A 21,763-nucleotide genomic window follows, 5' to 3' on the forward strand; every position below is an offset into this window, starting at 1 on the left:
AAGCTCAGATCCTGACGGATTCACTGTTGAATTCTACAAGAAATTTAGAGAAGATCTAACATCACTATTTCTCAAGCTGTTTAATGAAATTGAAAGGGAAGCAATACTCCCACATTCATTCTTGGAAGAAAACATTACTCTGATACCAAAATCAGAGAAGGACATAACTAAAAAAGAGAATTACAGGTCAGTTTCCCTAATGAACATAGACGAAAAAAATCCTCAGTAAGATACTGGCAAACAGAATGCAGCAAATCATCAAGAAGAATATACTCTATTATCAAATGGGATTCATCCTAGTGATAGAGGGATGGTTCAACCTAGGTAAATCAATAAATGTAATACATCATATCAAAAGCACCAAGGACAAAAATCATATGATCATCTCAATAGACACAGAAAAAGTTTCTGACAAAGTCCAGCATCCATTCATGATAAAAGCCCTACAGAAAATTGGAATAGATGGTCTTTATCTCAATCTGATAAAAGCCATCTATGACAAATCAACAGCCAACATCATACTAAATGGACAAAAACTGAAAAGTATCTCTCTAAAATCAGGAACAAGGACGTCCACTGTCTCCACTCTTTTCAACATAGTCCTAAAACTTCAGCTGGAGCAATTAGACAAGAAAAAGAAATAAAAGGAATAAAGATTAAAAAAAAAAGAAGTTGAACTATCATTATTTGCAGATGACATGATACTCAATATAGTGGACCCCAAAAACTACACTAAAAAACTGGGAGATTTAAGAAGCAAATTTAGTAGTATAACTGGATATAAAGTCAATACTCAAAAATCAATAGCCTTCCTGTAAACAGGTAACAAACTCACTGACAGAGAATCAGGGAAATAATACCTTTCATAATAGCATCCGAAGAAAGAAGAAAGAAGAAAGAAAACAAAGAAGAAGAAGAAAGAAGAAGAAGAAGAAAAAGAAATATCTAGGAATCAATCTAACAAATGACGTAAAAGACCTACCTATATATTGGAAAATATAGTACTCTGAAAAAAGAAATGGAAGAGGATATTAGAAAATGGAGAGATATGCTGTGCTCCTGGGGAGGAAGGCCTAATATAGTGAAAATAGCCATACTTCCAAAACCGCTATACAGATTCAATACAATCCCAATCAAAATTCCAATAGTATATTTCACAGAAGTAGAGAAAACCATCCTAAAGCTAATCTGGAACCAGAAGAGACCTACAAAAGGGCAGTCCTGGGCAACAAAGACAAGACAAGGGACATCACAATCCCTGACTTAAAATTATACTTAAAACTATAAAGCTACTGTGATAAAAACAGCATGGTAATAGCAAAAAAGCAGACCCAAAGATCAATGGAGCAGATAAAAAGGTGCAAAAATGACTCCAGACACACTAAGCCACTTATCATTGACAAAGGTGTCAAATACATTCACTGGAAAAAACAGTCTCTTTAACACATGGTGCTTGGAAAAACTGGCTCTGCACATGTCGAAGATTAAAGGTGGACCCACCCATATCGTTCACCACACATGAAACAAAATTCAAAATGAATCGAAGATCTACATATTAAAACAGAAACATTATATCTGTTGCAAGGCAGAGTAGGTAAAATTCTTGATGACACTGGTGTAAGTAAAGACTCTATGAACAAAACTCTGATTGCACAGGAACTATCACAAAGAATCAACAACTGTGATCTTCTCCTATTGAAAAGCTATCATAGACCAAGAGAAACCACCAACAGAGTGAAGAGACAACCTACAATGTGAGAGAAAATGTTTGCCAGCTGTTCCTCAGATAAAGGATTATTATGAAGAACATATAAAGAATTTTTAAAAAAATCAATCCTCCCAGATAAAGAAAGACTCAATCCAAGAATGGGCATCTGAGATGAACACACATTTCTCAGAGGAAGAAATACAAACAGCAAATAAATATGTGAAAAAATGTTCAACAGCACTGGTCATTTGAGAAAAGCAAATTAAAACAACACTGAAATTATACCCCAGCAAGAATGGCTATCATCAAGAAATGAACCAATAACAAATGCTGGAGGGGCCATGGGAAAAAGGAGCCCTCATTGTTGGTGGGAGTGCAGACTGGTGCAACCACCTGGAAATCAGTGTGGAGATTCCTCAAAAAACTAGGATTGGAGTTCCCATTTGACCAAGCTCTTCCCATTCTGGGTATCTTCCCAGACGAATTAAAAACATCCATAGCACAGAGATATATGTGCACCCACATTTATAGCAGCACAATTTGTAATAGATAGATTGTGGGAACAACCTAAATGCCCATCCACTTGGGAACAGATAAAAAAGACATGGTATTTTTATACAGTGGAGTACTACTCAGCCATAAAGAAAGATAAATTTGAGATTTATAGGTAAATGGATGCAACTTAAGATCATACTCATAAGATCATACTCATACTAATGAATCAGTCATGCATGTGTAAACATCACATTGTCTCACTAGTGTGAGAAGCTGAAACAATATATGTATATGTAATATATATATGTACACACATAATACCTAATATATATACCACTGTTACCCCTAATTAATGTGTTTTGAAATTTTGTTTTATTTTTTCTCTTTAAAATAAAAAATATTTTTAAAAAATAAAAAAAATTTAAAGAAGTTAACATAAGTATTTCAATTTATAAATGAGTATGAACAGGTCTTACTATCATCTGAATTTAGAAAGTTCATTTCATGTCCAATTAAAGCAACAAAATACTATACCAGAGTATTTCAAGTGATAGAGACCCATTCCCTTCCTTTATCTTCCATCAGGGATATAATATGGTCCAGAAGGATCACAGGAGTTCTGTCCAACTGTAAATGCTGAGCAATCTGGACACTGGGTTTGGCAGGCCTGACTTCTAGCACTGTCCACAGACCCATAGGAAGTAGAGATGGATCCTCTTGTCCAGGCTCGCTAGAAAACACAGCCACACCAACAGAGATTTGGCCTTCAAGGGTCAAGGGAGGAAGCCTGTGGTTGTATCATTATTACGGTAAAAAGATACCAGGAACTAAGAGGGTGTGTCTTGAATTCTCAAGCACACATCTCTCTTACATTATGTTCATGCCACATTGGATTTTCTTTAGTCTCACAGGAACTGATTCAAGGAAGGAAACATGTTCCTATGTAAAGAGGTTGAAATCTGGACTGGTCAAGTGGGACTAGTTTGTGTAATGTACCACATCTATACCTGACCCTGCTCTGATGGGTGGCGGAACCCATGTGAGAAATCAACATGCTTTTTCTTCAGAGGATGGTCAAATTAGTTCTGATGATGACAGCATTCTTACTGTTTCTCTAAAGTCCTCTTCAGTGAAGAAAGGGGAAAGACAAGAAACATTTTAGACAGGATTTCAGTTCTGTTGAAAAGTGCAACAGGAAGTAGACTACCCTTCTCGCCCTTTTCTTTTGAGCTCAAATTCAGTCTAGTTTGAGCTAATCTTTGTAATGTGCTCAGTATGATGGAGGGGAGCTGGAACTTCATGTAATAACTCCAGTACTGTCAAGGCATAACTGGGAATGTGTCAGCTTGGAATTTTGTATTTTTAATGCGAACGTATCCAAGTATTATACTATATATAAACACAAAGTGACTCATTTATGAAATATTGTTGGAAAATTAAGGTATCTTTAACTTGCAGAAATTAGCTTATAGACTGAAATAATTCAAGAAATGGGGAGCTGTATGACAGGGACTTTAAAAAGAATTTGGTTACAAGAGCTTGATAGCAACCAGGTTAAATACGTAAAGAATTTAAAAACTATCCTAGCTTCTGGGAACCAACCAGATTTCCATTTGAGGTCTACTGCAAATATTATAACACTTGGCAGACTTTGGATAATAATAGTGATAAGACCTAACATTGATTAATTAAGATCTTACTGGTGCCAAACACTGTTTCAAGGCACGTAATCCTCATAACAACCCTATTAGGTAAATATTATCCCCATTTGACCAATGAGGAAACTAGCATGTGCAACAAGTCTCCTGATGAATGCAGGGGGGTAACTGGCTGCCCATACCTACAACTTTTATCTATAGAAGCCTGAGAACTAGTGGACCCTCTCTCATTGACTTGTCAGAAATTCTAATACGTGGGGTTAGGGATTTAGCTCAGTGGCATACGCACCTGCCTTGCAAGTGTGCGGTCGTGAGTTCGATCCCTGGTACCAATAAAAATGAAAAAGACAAAAAAAAAAAAAAAAAAAAAAAAAGTAAAAAGAAAAGAAAAGAAATTCTCATACGTTTAGACTAAACCTGTGCCTTCATGGTGTCTAACTGTTCAAGAAGCACACATATACTACTGGGTAGAAAATATTTTCTAGAATGTGTCAGTAGTTTGTTTTACTTGGAAAATGGGGTCCCAAGGCTGAGAATTCAGATGAATATCGGCCATCAAAGGAGTCATAAACTGTCCAACACAAGGTGTTCCCTGGACTAGAAAGTCGGGAATCATCATGCTAGGACTAGTCTTACACAGAAATCCTAAGAGCCAGTCTCAGTGATTGCTTTGGCTTCTTTGCCTTCCCCATACTATGACTATGATTTTATGTTTTTCTGCTTAATATACATAATACATATTCACTATAAACAAGGCAAGCAATAGAAAGATATACAAGAAATAATGCAAACCATTCCCTTCTCTGCCTGAGTGCGGGAAAATTTTTACATTGGGATCTACAGAACGGAATGTGGGCCTGTCTCCCCAGGGCACTTCAGAGGTGGGACTGGAGGCAAGTCCAGAAGAGCTGGCCTTAAAAAGGCCTAAGCTCTGTGGAGCTTCGTAATAACAGCTCTAGTCTATCACTCCTCTTCTCCAATCCAGCTCCCAGGCAGGCAACTGCCTCTGGAATGGCTCACAGCAACCTTGGGCTTGGCCTAATTAGGAGGTGCAACAATGTGAAAGTCTCCCTTTTGTTCTCCAAAGGTAGCCATCTTAAATAACAACTCTCAAAATTTCCCTTCCTTCCCAAGGAGTTAATCATATTTTAGAAGTAAACTAGAGCTCTGCTTAATTACTATGGGACGGAGTTTTTATCTCCGAGACAAGAGAACCCACAAGAGCTTTCTTCAGTGCTGAAGCAGAATTCTTGTAATACAAGGAGGAAGAATGAATTAGAGATAACTACACCCCAAACAGTGGATTCCTACCCAGGGGCAGGCACATTCATTCCAGGGGAGCCAGGCAGCATCTGGGAGGAATGAGACTCCAGGGAGAAAGACTCCAGGGAGAAAGAACAGCCAAGGGAGAGAGAATGGAAACAAAAAGCAAAAACAAAAACCAGGTTCAGCAACTAAGAGCCTGCAAAGCTCAGGCTTCAGGTGCAGCCGCGGAATCTAGGACTTTCATAGATCACATGGTAAAGGGATGTGAACGTGGGGACAGTTTAGGGGATAGGCCTTGAGGTACCTCATGGTTCCGAGCTTGAATTTACTTGGTGAACTGGGGCAGGTTTTGTGCCCATCTCCTCCTTCAATTTTTACTTCTTTTTGTTTGCTTGTGTGCAGTACTGGGGGTCAAATTCACAGACTCTTTACATGGTAAGTAATTGCTCTACTGCTGAGTTATATCCTCACTCTCATTTCTCCCTTTAAAATACGGTAAGAGGCCCAACGCATGGGGGCTCAATTAAAATATACTTAAAACAACTGTATTTAAAGATCCATTCAGTCCAGATCAGTCCAGAACACCATTTATGGAGTCTTTGTAAGATGTCTGTTGTCTTTTTCTGAGTCTCAGGGAGAAAGGCTGCTAGGTCAGGTTAATAATGAACCAAGGAATAGCTACAGTATGCATTAGCTGTGGGGAGGACTGAACCCAGCGCTTTTATATTGAGGTATATCTCCAGTTCCCTTTTATGTAATTAATTAACTAATTAATTAATTTTTTATTTTGAGACAAGGTCTTGCTAAGTCACTAAGTTGCCCAGGCTGGCTTGAATTTGGGATCCTCTTGCCTGAGGTTTCCAGAGTGTGGAGACTATAGAAATGTGCCACCCACCCAACAGGTTTGTTTGTTTTTTCCTGTTTTTGAGACAGGATTTTGCAATGCAGCTCAGACTGGCCTTGACTTCACTATGTAATACAGGTTGGTCTTGAACTGATGGCGATCCTTCTGCGTCAGCTGCCTGAGTATTCGGACTATAGGTGTGCAACATCATGCCCAGCCAGAATTCATTATTTTGAAATTAAACTATGTTTCTGTTTCCCTTGTTTGGATAAAAAAAAAATTTTTTTTTTTTGTACCAGGAATTGAACTGAGGACCTTGTGATTGCCAGGCAGGTACTTGTGTGGCTGAGCTACATCCTCAGCCCTGTTGTTTTAAAAAAAAATTCATTCTTCAATGTTAGAGAACACAAACTTGTAGTGAACATAAAGTAAGTCGGGAGTTTCATTCCCCTATATCATATATATATATATATATATATATATATATATATATACACATACATGCAGAGACTTTCTGTGAAGTATAGGTTATTTTATGGGCAGGTTATATAATATACATTTTCTTATATAGAGAGAAAAAGTCTAAATGACTATATCCCTCTGGAAGATTTTCCTTATTATTCTGTATTAACCTACATTGCTTGATTTGCCCCACAACTAGCATGAATTACTTTTTGTTTTCCATTTCAGAATAAACAAACAAAAACATCCTCTTCTTATACAGGTAGGAAATTAAGGAGAGTTGTGAGTGCTCTGTCATATTCAGTCAGCAGTTATGCCATGATTTGCAATTTGCTGCTGCTAGAACATTTTTGTTGAATAGGCACAGCCTCTAGCTAAGCACCATGGAAGGCTCTTATGCCAGAATGAAAATACAAGACCTAAAAAGGGCAGACACACTTTGTAATTATATAAAACCATATTTACAAGAAGTATAAGCAATGCTAAGTAAGCAATGATTACTTAGAATTGAATGGCTTATTTTACGTTATACTCATTCAACAAATGTTTACTGAGTCCTTCCTATGTCCTAGGTCCTAAGCTACACATTAGGGAAAACACAAATGAATGTGATGAGGTCCCAGCCCATACGGATCTGAAAGGCCCAGTTTTGAAGTAACCCAGAAGGCTTCGGGAATCCAGAAGATGACACATACTTTAAAAAACACTTGCTTCATAGCTCCTTGTTTAGGGCGAGCAGCAGTCCAGTGGCTTAACTGCCTGTGCTTCTAGCTTTCTAAAGGATAAATAATTCAAAGAGGAAAAGAAAAGATAGACAATAGGAAAGAGAGAGAGATCTTTGAGATCTTGAGATGGAGGGTTGGGGGAGGAAAAGGGGGGAATAATAGAATTAAGATACTTTACATACATGCCACCTACTTCCCACAGTGAACATAATCAATATGCACTACAAACAGATACTAATAAAATAAAATTTAAAATATATGTGTGTATGTTATGTTTTTTGTCTTTTTCATTTTTATCGGTACCAGGGATCAAACTCACGACTGCCTGCTTGCAAGGCAGGTGCTTATGTCGCTGAGCTAAATCCCCAGCCCCTGTGTGTATGTTAAAAGAGATGTGCCCTAGCAGAACAGATGGGTCATATGTCCAAACGATCTTAAGAAAGTAAGTTTCTTCTTTTTTTCAGACAAGCAATAACCCAGTGGATAAGGGGTGATCAATGTATCTGGTAAACATTTAAATTTTAAAAATCTATTATAGTAAAAGACACATTGGTATTAATTCCCCCTAAAATACTTCTTAGCCCATCATTCTTGCCGCTTTCTGAAACAGTTCTAGAAGGCCTTTTCTGTGTCTTTATAAGGTGTGATTAAACAATATGGCGAGTAGCATCCAACAGAAAGAAAGGATCATAAAAACATTTGTGGGTGTCCTTATCCACTTTTTTACTCAGATCTGACACTGTGCAACTTCTGGTTCGTCCTCAAAGTCAAAATGACCATGAAAGAAAGGTAAATATTTTGAAACATAGAAGACACTGAGGCAGCCATGACTGTGAATTTAAAACCCTCAAAAAAAGAAACTTCCATAAATGTTTGAGAAAGTGCCAAAAACATGGGATAGGTATGTTTGAAGTCAGGGAGAGTGTTTTGAGGGGGTGAAGGGTAACATGTCTTTTGTGGTAATATTTTTTAAAAGGTTTTAATTTTCACTGTAGTCTTCAGTCACACCTTATAGAAACCCAAAGTGCTCAATAATGGATTACCATGTTGTGACTTCTGGAAAGCCACCAGCAGCTCCTTGTATCTGTTTTTTGCACCCCTCAGCACTTCCTTCTCCACATGGTCTGACTGGATGCTCTGGTCGCGTCTCTTACCTCACACCTTTTGATTATTTCCAAATACAACCTTGCTGAGTGAGCACACGGGAATACCCTGGCCTATTCACTCCCTGTGAGTGGATTCTGTTAGAGCCCAGCTCTCCAGTTCAGCTGCACCTCACCTCTCTCCTGCTCAGGCAGGACCAGCTAGCCATCCCCCTGCACGCTGTGAGGAAGCACTGCTAACAGAGCAATTTGCAGGCTGACTGTACCAGGTCAGCTGTTTCTGTTGTATAAACACTGACGTACTATCATGTCATCTGGCAAAGAGTAGCTGCCTCAAAACCCTCCAAATGCCCCATGGCTGCCACAACCCCAAGACTGCAATATGACCCAGCCCTGCAGGGGTTACTGTCTGCTGCACTGTGGGTGGGACTGCACCAGAACCAACACCCCTTTCCCCAAATGACTAGCATCTGTCCTGCCTGGTCCCTTCCTATGTCATTACACGTTTTTATTATCCTCCTGCCCAACATACTACATTATGAGGAGTGATTCTGAGACCTACCCATCTGGCTGGATTTTGAAAATGATGTTTTATTCATCTTTGCTTTCCCCAGAATCTAGCAGATTCTACACAGATGTTTTTTAAGTATCAACTTGCTGTATAACCACATTTCCAAAATAATTACTAATTTAATCTTATTCATTTGATGCTACTTTCGAATTGGAAAGACTATTTTATAGCCCACCATTAATGATTGAGACTAACTCAGAAAAGACTGTATTTTTGTAGTACAAGCAATGACATCAAGGAGTTTCATAGAGTTTATATGTAACAAAGACATTCTGGCTAGAGTGGCTAACAGAAAACTCCAAATGATCCTTTAATTAGTCTTAAATTGATATTTTAAATTTACTCTTTATCTGAACCTTTTCAAAGAAACTGATAAGCCAACAAAGCTGTATAATGTAAGTTTGATGCTTCTTTCTCTTGGTGGTGGAGATGAGTGAGGAAAAGGCCAAAAAGAAACTGGGAAGAGGAAAAGCAAATGTATAAGGAGAAAGAGAAGAAAACAAAGTAATCTAGAAAAAGGCAGACTTTGTCTCTAAATGGGAAGATAAGAACATCAATTTAATGATAATTGTTCTCATTATTAGAATGTTTTGGCTTCTGAACATTAAGGACATACAACTAAGAGCATCTAATGTGTCTTATTTAGCAATTTTTTTTTCAAGTAACAGAGATGCAATTGAGACTGAGCAACAAAGGGAACATATCGACTCATATACCTGAAAGGTTCAAGCGACACTGACCTCAGGCAGAGTTGGATCTATAACTTCAGATGATGACTTGCCCCACTCCTGGAAAATTCTCTCTGTACTTCTTGTTTTTGTTTTATACTGGGATGACTTTACTGTCACTTTTCAAGTTTGTATGGTGGCAAAGGTGGCCATTTGCAAGTTCCACGCTCACATTCCACTAATTTAACAATTCTGATTGTTTAGCTAAGACTTGGGTTTACTTTAATCAGCTTAGCTTGGGTTAACCAGTTACTACAAATCAATCTTTGAAGAAAGGAAATGTAATACTTCTTGGTTACAAAAGGAGCCAGTAGATACAGTCCATTTTACCTAGACAAGACAGACTAAAATCTGAATAAGGCTATTTCCTTTTAGGAAAATCATGGAGCAGATATTAAAACAAGGAATAAGACATCAAGGGCACACAAAATACTGGATATCTACCATACTGTGTATGAAACAATGACAATCTAGTAGGTAAAAGTTACTTTAGAGTCATGAGTTTCATTCCCTTTCCCACTATTTATCAATTGCTTTTTTAAGGACACTTCTTAATCTCTGTAGGACTATTTTTCCCATCTGTAAATTAAGGGTAGTAATATCCATTTTGCAATATTTTTGGAAAACCTACTTCATAGTATATTATAAAGATGTTCATGCAGCTCTTACATGGGTCTGGCACAAAAATGGAGGTTTTTAACATTACTATCAGCATTTCTTGGGGCCAGGACAGCCATAGAAAGCACAAAGACTATAGTGAACATAAGTAGGAAAGAAACTGCACAATTACAACTCAGAAGCCAAACCATAGAATACAGCCTCACTTTTTAGCTCCTTTACAGTCTCTGGGCTTGGTCCTGACACTTGAACAGAATTGTTACCTCCAATTCTATAAATGCTTCTCAGTCCAACAGCTCATCTACTTCCACGGTGTTGTGTATGTTTGGTACGATGAAGGACCCCACTTGTTTATGAAGACAATTACTTACTGTATACTTCATGATTTTGAAAGTTCATGATTTTGAAAGTTTTATTTTCAAGTTTTCCATTATAAGAATGATATAATGATATAAGAATGATATAATGATATAAAAAGGCCAAAGCCCAGTTTTAGGGTGAATCAGCAATTTAAGGAAGTTAATTTCAATTTATTTTATTATCTATGGCCCAATGTTATAGATTGAAGGAAGTAAAGGACTCAGGACAGTCATTTTTAAGGTATATTTGCAGAATTAGCCCCAACTTGGGGAATAACAACAATTGACAATTTTTGTGACTTGTTTCTTTATCTATAAAATGGAGATAAGAGTACTTACTTTACAAAAATGTGATAATTAAATGATCATGTGTGCATCTCTAGTATCCTGCAAATGTGTAAATACATGATAAATACTGAATGCTACTGTTGTTGGTATCTGACTGATCCCTTCCAAGTAAGAATTCTTTGCTTCTGAAACAAGAGCAGTTAAAGAGACCTGACCAATCTTAGAGACGCAAAGCTGTGTGAAAGTGAGAAGAGAAAGCAGCAAGTCTTGCCCCCTAACTTGTCCTTTGGTTGTCAGCTTTGTGGGCCAGCTTTTCATGCCTGGCAGAATATGACTGTGGAAAACACCCTGTAGATCCAGTTTGCTTTTGGCTTTGGGCTTCATAATGAGGGTCTCTGCCTACCTCTGGAGTTCATAAACCAAACCATGAGAAAAGAAATTAGCCAAAGTTCAACTGTATATCAAAGAAAGCCACAGAGCCAGAGAGCTCCCTGAGGACCCACACAGATGCTTTGTCTACTGCCAAGCCATGGCCCTAATGCACGGATACGCCTGTCAGCCAAGAGCCAAAGCCACAAAGTTCCACCAGTTCATTTAGCCTTGGCATTTTGAAGTAAGGGATCTGTTATTTGGGTTGTTGTCTCATTGTTAAGGGCAAAAGCAGAAATGTTCCTCCATCATCAGTACTAAAATCACCATCCCTCCCTCTACCTGACCCCAGCCCCTGCTGTGAGAACAGCCCTACTTCCCTGTGTGACAAAATGGAACAAATGCCAGTTTTCCCCACATTTGATTCCTGATCTCTTTGTGGTCATTTTTCCCACGAGGCTGACTAAGATGGGCCAGTTTCTGCAGCCCAGCATAGGAGCAGCCCCGTGGTTGGTGTCGTTAATCTGAGTTTCTCTTGATTTCTGTCTCTCTAAAATAAGATACCTTTACGGTTCAGTTTCTATTCCAATAACTTTTCCAATCTGCCCTGACACCCTTTACCTCAAGACACACAAACAAAAGGGCTCATTGTTCTTTTTATTGAGACTTTCTCTTCTCTTTAAATGGTGCCTCCAAATCCAGTGACTTCAGCTTGTCTCCCTGGAAGTCAAAATGTTTTGAATTCTAAAAACATCTCAGATTAGAAAGATAGGTAGAGGATTTCCTATAAGGGAATTCTGAAGTTACTAATAGTAGCTTCTCATCTTTGGAAAAGTTTATTTCACTCAAGTAAAAAATACATGTTGGGCATCTACACTGTGCCAAATATTGTGTTGGAACTTTTAGCCAGGCAGTCTGTGTGGCAGGAAAGCAGGCAGCAGGTAACTGCGCTGGAAGCCAGGGACAATGGGAGAGTCTACTTTTTCATGGTGGTTGACAAAACCATAAAGAAATACAGTCATCAAGGCCAGATTATGAGGAGTGAGGCTGAAAAGTTCTAGGTACTACTACACACTGCAAAATCTTACTAGAAATGTATAAATTATGAATAGCAATCAAATTACAAGGGAAGAAATGGTAGTTCACACTAGTAATATTTCTTATTCAAGAATTCTGCTTGAATAGTCAAAATTTATCTTTCACTGAGAGCTTTTATTCTTAGAAATACAACATTTTTAAAAGTTTTAATGTTTTAAAAATAAAGTTACATTTTTTGACAAGGAAATGTAGTTTTTAAGAAGAAGGAGGAGAAGTGAGTCATCTAAGGCTGGGCAGAGGTCAGCACACTGAACTTGGAGAGTGTCCAAGTTGGAGGCAGAGTTCAGAATTCCCATCTTCTGCCTTACCATCAGACCACCCTGCCATCTAATAAAACCGATGTCATGACTTGGTTTTGTGCATTTGAGAACGGAAAGAAATGTGACAGGTCAAAATCTCAGATTCCCTGGCTTTGTGATTACTTGCAAATCCACACAAGACTCACATATCACTCTCGTCTCACTTTGTCAGCAAAAGAATTTGTTTGGTTGTCTTGTGAGTGATGAAAACTTAAAAGCTATGTTGATATGTCCAGCATGTGGAAAACCATTCCCAGGTTCTCTCAGCTCTGAAAGGGCCATGGGCTCATGTATATATCCTTACACACCCAGACCTATTTGTTCATTCATGCACACATTCAACAGCACTAGACACTCACTTTAAAAAACAGTGTGTTGTGTGCTGACTTGATGGGAAGCCATGGGCTAAGTTCTCAGACACTGGCCAAGAAGAGATGGGATCCAACCCATCCTTAGACCACAGGAAAAATACTTTCAACCACAGAGCTGGCTGCAAAATATTCTTTTTGTAGGAAACAAAATGTTTCCAGCCCAGAGATTTTTTTTTTTTTTTGTCCTTTCATTGTTATTGAGTAGGAAAGGCAAATGCTTAAGCAAGAGGCCAAGTAAACATCTAAGGAAACCAAAGCTGGCTTTTTTTTTTTTTTTTTTGCTGGGGAGTGGAATACACAGTGAAGAAGCATCACACTGGCTGAGCTCTGGGCCTTTGGAAACTCTGGGGGAGCAGCAATTCACCAGTTCTCTGTGTTGGGACTAAATCAACTTAGCTTAATCTTCCTTCACTGTAGTTCCTCACTGATTAAGAAGATGTGAACAAGTCACTTTACTTTTTAAATTCTGTGTAAAATGCAAATAATATAAATATCATAGATTAATTAAGGACAAATAAGATATGTAAAAGTTACATAGTGCTCAGCACATTGTAGGCATTCAAGATAAAGGGTTTATTAAGGTATGTTGAGTAACTCTTATAGGGCACTAGAGAACTATTTTCATGGACTATTAGAACTCAATGATTCCTTAGAGATTAGAACTCCAGCCCTATGATTTATAAATGAGAAAACAGTCCTAGATTCAAGAGGCTGGCCAGATCATCTAGGGAGCAGCAGCCTAGGAGGGGCCAGGACCCTACAGACTAGACTCAGAGTAAAGAGAAGTAAAGCCATTTCCATCACAGAACATACACATTTCGCCAGCTGGAAGATCTCAGATTTCATGTTCTTAAGAATGACCCCACCATCGAAACACAGGTTTGTTGCCCTACTCCCAAAGCTGCTAATTTAGTCTAGGAAGGCTCAGGAAGATGAATTTTTAACAAGCCGTGTTGGTGGATTCCAAGAGATGTTCCCCTGACTAACTTTCAAGAAGTATTATAAGAGGAACTCAATCGAATAAATAAGCCGAGTGCTAGGATTGTATCCTATAGTTTGTCACAAATGAACAATGAGGAAAGTTCCTATAGATAATGAAAAGTATTATCAGTGCACAAAACAGTAAAGAAGGCAGAGCATGGCACTGCTTTTTCTTCATAGAGCCAGAAAATGTAATCATCTTTTAAATCACTTATCTCTTACAGAAGAGGAACCTATGACTCACCATCATTCACTCAAGATCACGTATCTCCTTGGAGGCAACATTAGAATTTAATCCTAAATTATCATTATCTTTTTGATGATGGAAAAATTTTTTTCTTGGTATCTACAGATGAAGGCAGTGGTTTATGTATATAAATAATATTCTAGAATCCATAAATTAATCTTAATCTCTGAAAGAAAAAGAATCACCCCAGCTTTTGGATAAACTCAAATGCAAAAGTCTTCCCGTGGTATTTCTGGGGCTGTGTTTCATTTTGTGGGCTTCCTGGAAGGCTAGTGAGGTAAAGTTGGGCAGAACAAAGAACAAACAATGTCACAGTGATGGATGTTTCAGAGACACCAGGAATTGTACTTACATTTGTGTACGCCATTTGATTCCTTTTCATTAGAATTCTATTCTTTTAATATAAAAAATATATTTGACCTCAAGGTCTATAAAATTTCACATGTCATCAAATAACCAAGTATTTTGGTGAGAGACTACTATGTAAAAGAATTTGGAAATTTTCTAGACACAACCCAAATGAATCAATACAGTATTAGATTCAAGTCATTTTCAAAAGGATGTAATTTCAGTTGTTCTCTGTATTGATGGAACATGTAAAAAATCTCTTAGCAATTTCTAGAATTTCTCACTCACAGATTAGAAATGATTATTTTGTACCTCTTGGTCCAGGGCTGAAGGATCTGAATAGGCACCAAAGTAGAACTCCTTACTTCTGCCTTTCTTTGATGAATACTTTAAGATAGTAATCTTCATACTCCAACATACTGAAAGTATGCTATGAAATGTCAGCAATATAGTAAAGTATAAGCCATGGGCTGCTTGAAGGGACCCAATAATGTATTTTGCAGTTATATGAATCTCAGAAAGCTCTGATTTATTAAGTTAGTAGCAGTGGACTTAGAAAAGATTTATTATGATTGAAGTCAATCTAACAATCATTACTATTGGTCAAATATGGCCTAAAGTTTAGAGAGGCCTCCTCATAGAATCTGAAATGGCATCTGAATTGGAGTCCAAAAGCATTACTAACTTCTTAACAATCCTTTCTTTTCTGGAGAGAATTCCAGCCTTTGGAACTGTTCTGCTTCACGTCATCGGGGCATTCAGAGAATGCCACCATCTCTTGTATGACACTAATGAATGGGAGCCTGCTATGCATTCAACGAGGGAGGGGTAAAGTCTGGATGTGTGCATACAGATCCTGGAACATTTCAACACATCTCTTTTAGAGGAGGCTCTGTTGGTTTCAAACCTCCAACCCCATAAGACACTACTTCCAATCATTAAAATATTTCCTGAGCTTAAATACATCTGGAAATTTCTGAAAAATCCTACAGGAAGGATACTGGGCCAAAAGAGCACCTTGTCTTATACCATTCAGGAAGCAGATCACAAAATTTTTGCCATCCAAGAGAGTTTAACCCAGAAGCCCAGCTCTCACAGCTAGAGAACCAGAGAAGATATAGGAGTCCTTTGGGGAACAGAGCCAAAGAAGATCAGATCTAGGGTCTTACATTAACCATAAGCCAACCAGACAGTTTATGTAGACTCATATTATTTAAGATCTATCAGAAAAATAGGACTCATTCCAGATAATTCAACAGACAGAATTTAATTTGGGGAACTAGTTCTAAACATACTGGTAGAATTGACAGGAAAATAGAAGACAATGAGACAATCCAGAAATTAGCATCTAGAAGCTACCACTCACCATAGGAATCAAGAATAAATGGCTGAGCTGTGTGGTGGCTCACACCTATAATCCCAGGAGGCTGAGGTGGGAGGATCCTTGTGAGACCAGCCTGGGCTACAAAGTGAGCTCAAGGCCAGCCTGAAATGTATAACGAGACCCCATCTCAAAAAAGACAAAATAATAATAATAATAATAATAAATTGCTGTTGATCCTGCCTCCTTACCATATCATATCTCTGTTCAGGCCCTCATTTCTTTGTATCCTACTTCTTTTTTTTTTTTTTTTTTTGTCTTTTTCCTTTTTATTGGTACCGGGGATCAAACTCACGACTGCCTGCTTGCAAGGCAGGCATTTATGCCGCTGAGCCAAATCCCCAGCCCCTTACATCCTACTCCTAATCCCTCCAAATCCATATGACAAACTCATGCTGAAGGGAGTTTAAAAGTATGAATCTGATGGCACAGCCTTGCTGGGAGGCCCCCAGAGGGGCTCCTGAGAGCCTTCATGGTCAAGTCTGATCTGTCCTTTGCTTGCTTGCTTGTCTTTCACTACAGGCCTCAGCTTTCCTCCCACCCTCATTGACTGTATAGACTCTACCTTCCCCTGTTATCTCAGTCTTTTTTCTCTCGCTGAGATAAAATACCCAACATGGAAAGTTAAAAGAGGAAAGGTTTATTTAGCTCACAGTTTGTAGGGGTTTCAGCCCATAATCAGCTGGCTCCAAGGTAGGGTGGCACATGGCAGAGGGACAACTGTTTAGGGAGGGGGGAGACAGCAAAAGCAATAAGAGCAAAAGTGAGAGACAAGCATCTTTTGTCCCTTATATTGTACCTAGTCTACTGAGATTAGGGTGGTGTCAGTCCAATCAATGGACTGATCTAGCAATTACCTAATCTTAATCCCAGTATCCTTAATCCTAACACTGTACTATGCATCAATTACACATTCTAGATTCAGCTACCTCTGAAAAAACCCCATGATCACATGAGGCTTTTGGGGAGGGAACATCTGGACACAAACCATAACACCTGTACATCAAAGAGGAACCATTTATAGTGCCCACTTCAGCATGGCTCTGACTCAAATTACTCCCTTACACTGTTACTCTATGTACCTGACAAATACCTATAGACTGTTTAAGTTTATTGAAAACGTTATACTTTCCTCTAAATCTTTCTCTGACCATCCCTTTCCTGCTAAGAACTCAACCAGCCCAACTCTGATGACCACACATTATTCTCTACAGTTGCTTACTATCTTCTGATACAGTATTTACATGTCTGCTCCCTTCTCCTAGGTACAATACTAGGGTGGCTCTTCAGAATGGGAAATGGGACTTTGTTTGACTTCATGGTCCCAATGTTTGGTTCATATATCTTCCAGGAAAATATTTAAAAGAAAATAAAGAAAGGAGCAATGAAAGAAAAAGTACAGCATCTGACACAAAGAACACTTAATCATGTTAACTAAATGAAGACAGAAGAGTTAGAAAAGGACTTATGTTTATAGAGCTAAACAAAGTATTATTATGAGTATAGTCTATATAAGACTTATTGCTCAACATTTTCAGGTCATGGCTCAATTATTTCTTGAAGTTCCAGTTAATATTGTTACAGTGACCATAAGTCTGAAATATATGCTTTTTTAAAATGTAGCACTTTTCTTAATTGAGAAAAATATTAGATTTTTAGGCTATTAAAAAGTAAGCAAGACTTCATAGATGCAATAGTGTTCACTTATTCAACTCATCTCTGAGTTTTATTGGAAAATACTTGGCCCTGAGACAACCATAGTATGTAGCAAGATCCCCTATACAGATAGGTCCTATAGCCTTCTTTTTAAGTAGGATGAGGGTTACAGATTTTTCCTAAGAAACAGCCTCTTTTTCAAGTAATGGAATCAAATGCTGACAGAATCTTAGCAGAGCTACTCACAGAGATTTTGGAACCAAGTCTAAATTGAAAAGGGTAGGGGATGGCATAAAAAGGCCAGGATAGAGGCACAAATAGGAATTAGAGAGCCTTATGAGTAAGAGTCTCACATTCTAAAGTAGGTCAGTATAGACAGTATATCTGGAGAGAATATTGTATAAGTTGCCAGAAATAAGAGAGAATAGTTTGGCATAAGCATAGCTGTTGAAGGGTCAGAGAATTATGTTGAATCTACTAAACCTTTCTGTTTTAAGAACCAGTTAAACAACAACAACAACAACAAAAACATAGACGTGCCAGAGAGTTTTCCTGTTTTATAGACATTGATAAAACTTTCAGGGACTGGGGATTTAGCTCAGTGGCAAAGCACCTGCCTGGCAAGAGTGAGGTCATGAGTTCAATCCCCTGACCAAAAACAAACAAACAAATAAACCAAACCAAACCAAAACAAAATAAAACCTTTTGTTATAGCACAAGGATAACACTTTCAGAGAAGAGACAACTCAAAATAGATTTAAAGAAAAACCACGAAATTGATTACTATGTGGGCAAATGACTTTGCAAGGAAAAGCGAAGGTGCAGACATCATTTGTAGGTAATCCCTTACCATCCATGAAGGAAAGGATGCATCTTCAGGGTGCGTCATATAATTCTTGGGTCCTTCTGGTGCTCACTAGAAGAGACTCTGGACAGATGAGCACAGTCTGTCCCCACTGTGGACAAGACTCCACAGAGACTCTCTTCTTTGCCAATAATTAGCAGAACATTAAAGTCAACCCATGACATGAAAACAATGTTGGCTTGCAAGTCTAGAGTTTGGAAGCTGAGAGGAGAAGAGCTAGGAGTTCCCTAAGTGAGATTCAGGAGACAGTATCTGCTAGAGTTTGTTCATTGTCAGAAGTGTTCTGATACCACACAGTTACGCAAAGTAAATAATGATTATTTAACAGAGACTAAAACAACTGGTCTCTCAAAACAAAGGACCCTTCTACTCTTTGAAAGAAGCGTTCTATTTAGTGTAGCTGTTAAAGTGCCTATCTCATGGGGACTGAAAGGAGAAATTAATTCCAAGCGGTATGCATAAATAACTTTATATTAACATGGGAATCAGTGTCAGGTAAAGGTTAACATTTGAGGGATGTAGAGTATGGGGTACAAGTGTGTGATTGGGGGTGCAATGGAGGGGAAAAGGAGAAGGAAATTCTGGCTTTGTCTTTTTAGAAGCCACGCAATTTAGAATACAATTTTGAAGCTTTATAAACTTCAGTGTACTCACTTGTAAGATATACCCATAAATACCTACCCTGTACAGTTGTTTTGAAGCTTGAACAAGAAAATGCCCACAAAGCTCTTAGAGTAACTGATAAAAGAAACTCTTAGTATAAAGTTGAGTAGACAAAGCAAAGAAACTAGAAAGTCAGGGCTGTGAAGGCATTGGGTGGATTGTTCTAAATCCCTCCCAGATATACCAGGTGCCTCAGCTCTCATTTCCTAAAGTTAGTAAAGATGTGCCTCTTTCCTGGAGATTTGACATTTAGAGAAGAATTTGGTTAGAGAATCATGGATCATAATCTCAGTTCAATCTCTCATTGCCAATAGTGAGAAGACTGTGAGTACTGCCAGTTGTGAGGGGATTCAGAAAACAGGCAGTAGGTACAACTGCTGCAGCTTGGCTCTCCAAAGGTGTTCTCAAAATCACAGTCCCTTTGGTAACAATAAAACAGGAGTCCAAGACTCAAGCACACAAGATCTTTGTCCAAGAGGCCAGCAGTTTTAAACTCTGCCAAGTTAAGAAAGGAAACTTCCAGAAAGACACCCTCAGTGGAACAAAAGAAAAAAACCTACTTGAAGTATTTTAATGCCAATACCGTTGACAGGAGCCATTGGTTGATTTAAAAATCTAGGGAATATTGGGGACAGAGAAAGGGGCAAAGGGGTAAGATAAAGGTTAATGGAAGGAAGGAATATGTACGTCACTTTATGGAAACTGAGAACTGAAATTATTTAGAACAGTAGAAACAAGGAAAGCCCGATGGCTTATATTGTATTTGACAATCAATTATATATGCAAAAATGATACAGTAACATAGTAAGATTTATATAAATTCAATCCCAGCACTAGAAACTTATTTGATTCATTTTGCCCCACATTTCCATCATGTAAATCTTTTGTCTGCCCCTAACTTCACAAGCTATTAAGATGCTGGAAAGGCCTTAAGCACTTTACTTTATCCATTGCCCCAGTCAGTGACTTCAGGAAAGGATTAGAAATGCAAACCACCATTGTACCACACTGTGACCCTCCAGCCATAGCTCCTCCAGGACAGAAGTACAGCTTGTATGTACAAGCAGTGACCAAGTCATGCACGGTAAGGATGTTCCCTAGCAATAGTAGCAACCTGACAAGCAGGACCTGGTTTGGCTCCATGTTGATAAGCTGTACTTTTCACACAGACAGAACATTTTTTACTCACAGTAATATGCCAGGAATAGTTCTAAGCCAAATAACATTAGGAGCAAAGGAAAAAAAAAAAAAAACAAAACCAAGATGCAGCTCATCATCTCCTTCCCTTCATGTCACTACCCCATAGTGGGATATTCTATTGTCACATGAAACTCAGTAAGCTTGGCAGGTAACCTAACTGGCATACTAAATCCAGTTGTTCTTGGAGGAAATCAGACAGAAAGAACAAGAACCCTTCATCACATGCCAAAAGAAGCTTCATTTTCCAGTTTATTTATTTTATTTCTAAACTTAAAAAATTAAAAACTACAACACCAACATCAACATCACCATTATCACCACCACAACAAACCTTTTACATTTTAGAGAATATAATATGTGGTAAAAATAATTTGGGCTCAGGAGCTATGCAAATTTGGTACTACAGATCTTAATACTACCACTGAATATAAGTTGTTTATCTAGTAGCTCAGTTTCTCAGTTTACAAAAATGGAGATTAAGAACATGCATGCTTAAAGATTATTGTGGGGATTAATGGAAATATGCATGCAAAAGATCTAACTTGATACCTGAAACCATGGAAATATTTTTGCAGACACTCAAAAATATGATAGCTATACAGCTTCCCTCATGCTAAGAAGACCAGATAAACAAAAGGCCAGAAAACTCCGGTGGTTCCAAATCCTCCTGTACCTTTGCCCTAGGAAGTTAGGAAACCTTAGGAAGCTTGGGGGGTTAATGGTGTCCTGTTCCTTCACAAGCATGAGTGATTACTTGGAGGAAAGGGGTAACACAGCCAGCCTTGCCACATAACATTCTCTATACTGAAAGTTGTTCAAATGGGAAGTGCAACTTGGAAAAGTTGCGTATTCGTATGTCTGAGCCCAGAGATTTACAAAACTGACTTTTATCTTGAATTCATTTCAATGTGGGGTGGAAAATGTTACCATTAAAAAAATTTTTTTGAAGAGTTCAATAGAATTCTTTCATGAGCTACTAAAAGTTTTAGGAGATATAAATATCACACTACCTGTGAGCCATTTTTGATTGGGTTTGGAGACATTTTGGTCCAGAGTCTCCCTTATATAATAAAAGTCATCAAATAAATTGAAAATAGAAATAGGTTAGGAATTGGGAGACTTGGATTTCCAGTTCCATTTCTTCTGTTTACTAGTTGTGTAAATGAATCATTTAATCCCAATTGATTACTCACATCTATAAAATGAGAGGGTTATAATAACACAGGGTAAAGAATCACACATGTGAGAATCATCCAAAGTACCTGCAAAAACTGCAGATACTGAGCTTGCAGATCCATCCTCAGTGAATTCATCTCTGGGGGCAGTGCCAGTGATCTTCTAGCTACAAAGATCTCTAAGAGGTACCCCAAATGGGATACTGTCATATTGTAAAGTTTTTGTTATATCTGAGTCATTTGTAAATCAGTTCATAGTTTGCCACTCGGTAAACCCCTTTTTCA

At 38.2% G+C, this 21,763-nt stretch overlaps 1 protein-coding gene across 3 annotated transcripts in view; it reads right to left on the reverse strand.

Annotated features, from left to right (window-relative positions):
• Rad51b (RAD51 paralog B) overlaps positions 1 to 21,763 on the reverse strand; it is a 569,590-nt gene that overhangs the window by 26,949 nt on the left and 520,878 nt on the right. The window contains exon 10 of one of the 3 annotated variants that reach the window (XM_063241556.1): positions 1 to 16,639. This exon is cut by the window's left edge and continues 12,843 nt beyond it. The exons of the other annotated variants lie outside the window; for them this stretch is intronic. Within the exon in view, the coding sequence (XP_063097626.1) occupies positions 16,598 to 16,639 (42 nt within the window). The 3' untranslated portion in view covers positions 1 to 16,597. The remainder of the gene's footprint in view (positions 16,640 to 21,763) is intronic. 3 annotated transcript variants of the gene reach the window in all.

This window comes from Cavia porcellus, unplaced genomic scaffold (assembly GCF_034190915.1).
Source record: "Cavia porcellus strain 051 isolate PalLab524CR breed Dunkin Hartley unplaced genomic scaffold, mCavPor4.1 scaffold_31, whole genome shotgun sequence".
NCBI lineage: Eukaryota > Metazoa > Chordata > Mammalia > Rodentia > Caviidae > Cavia > Cavia porcellus.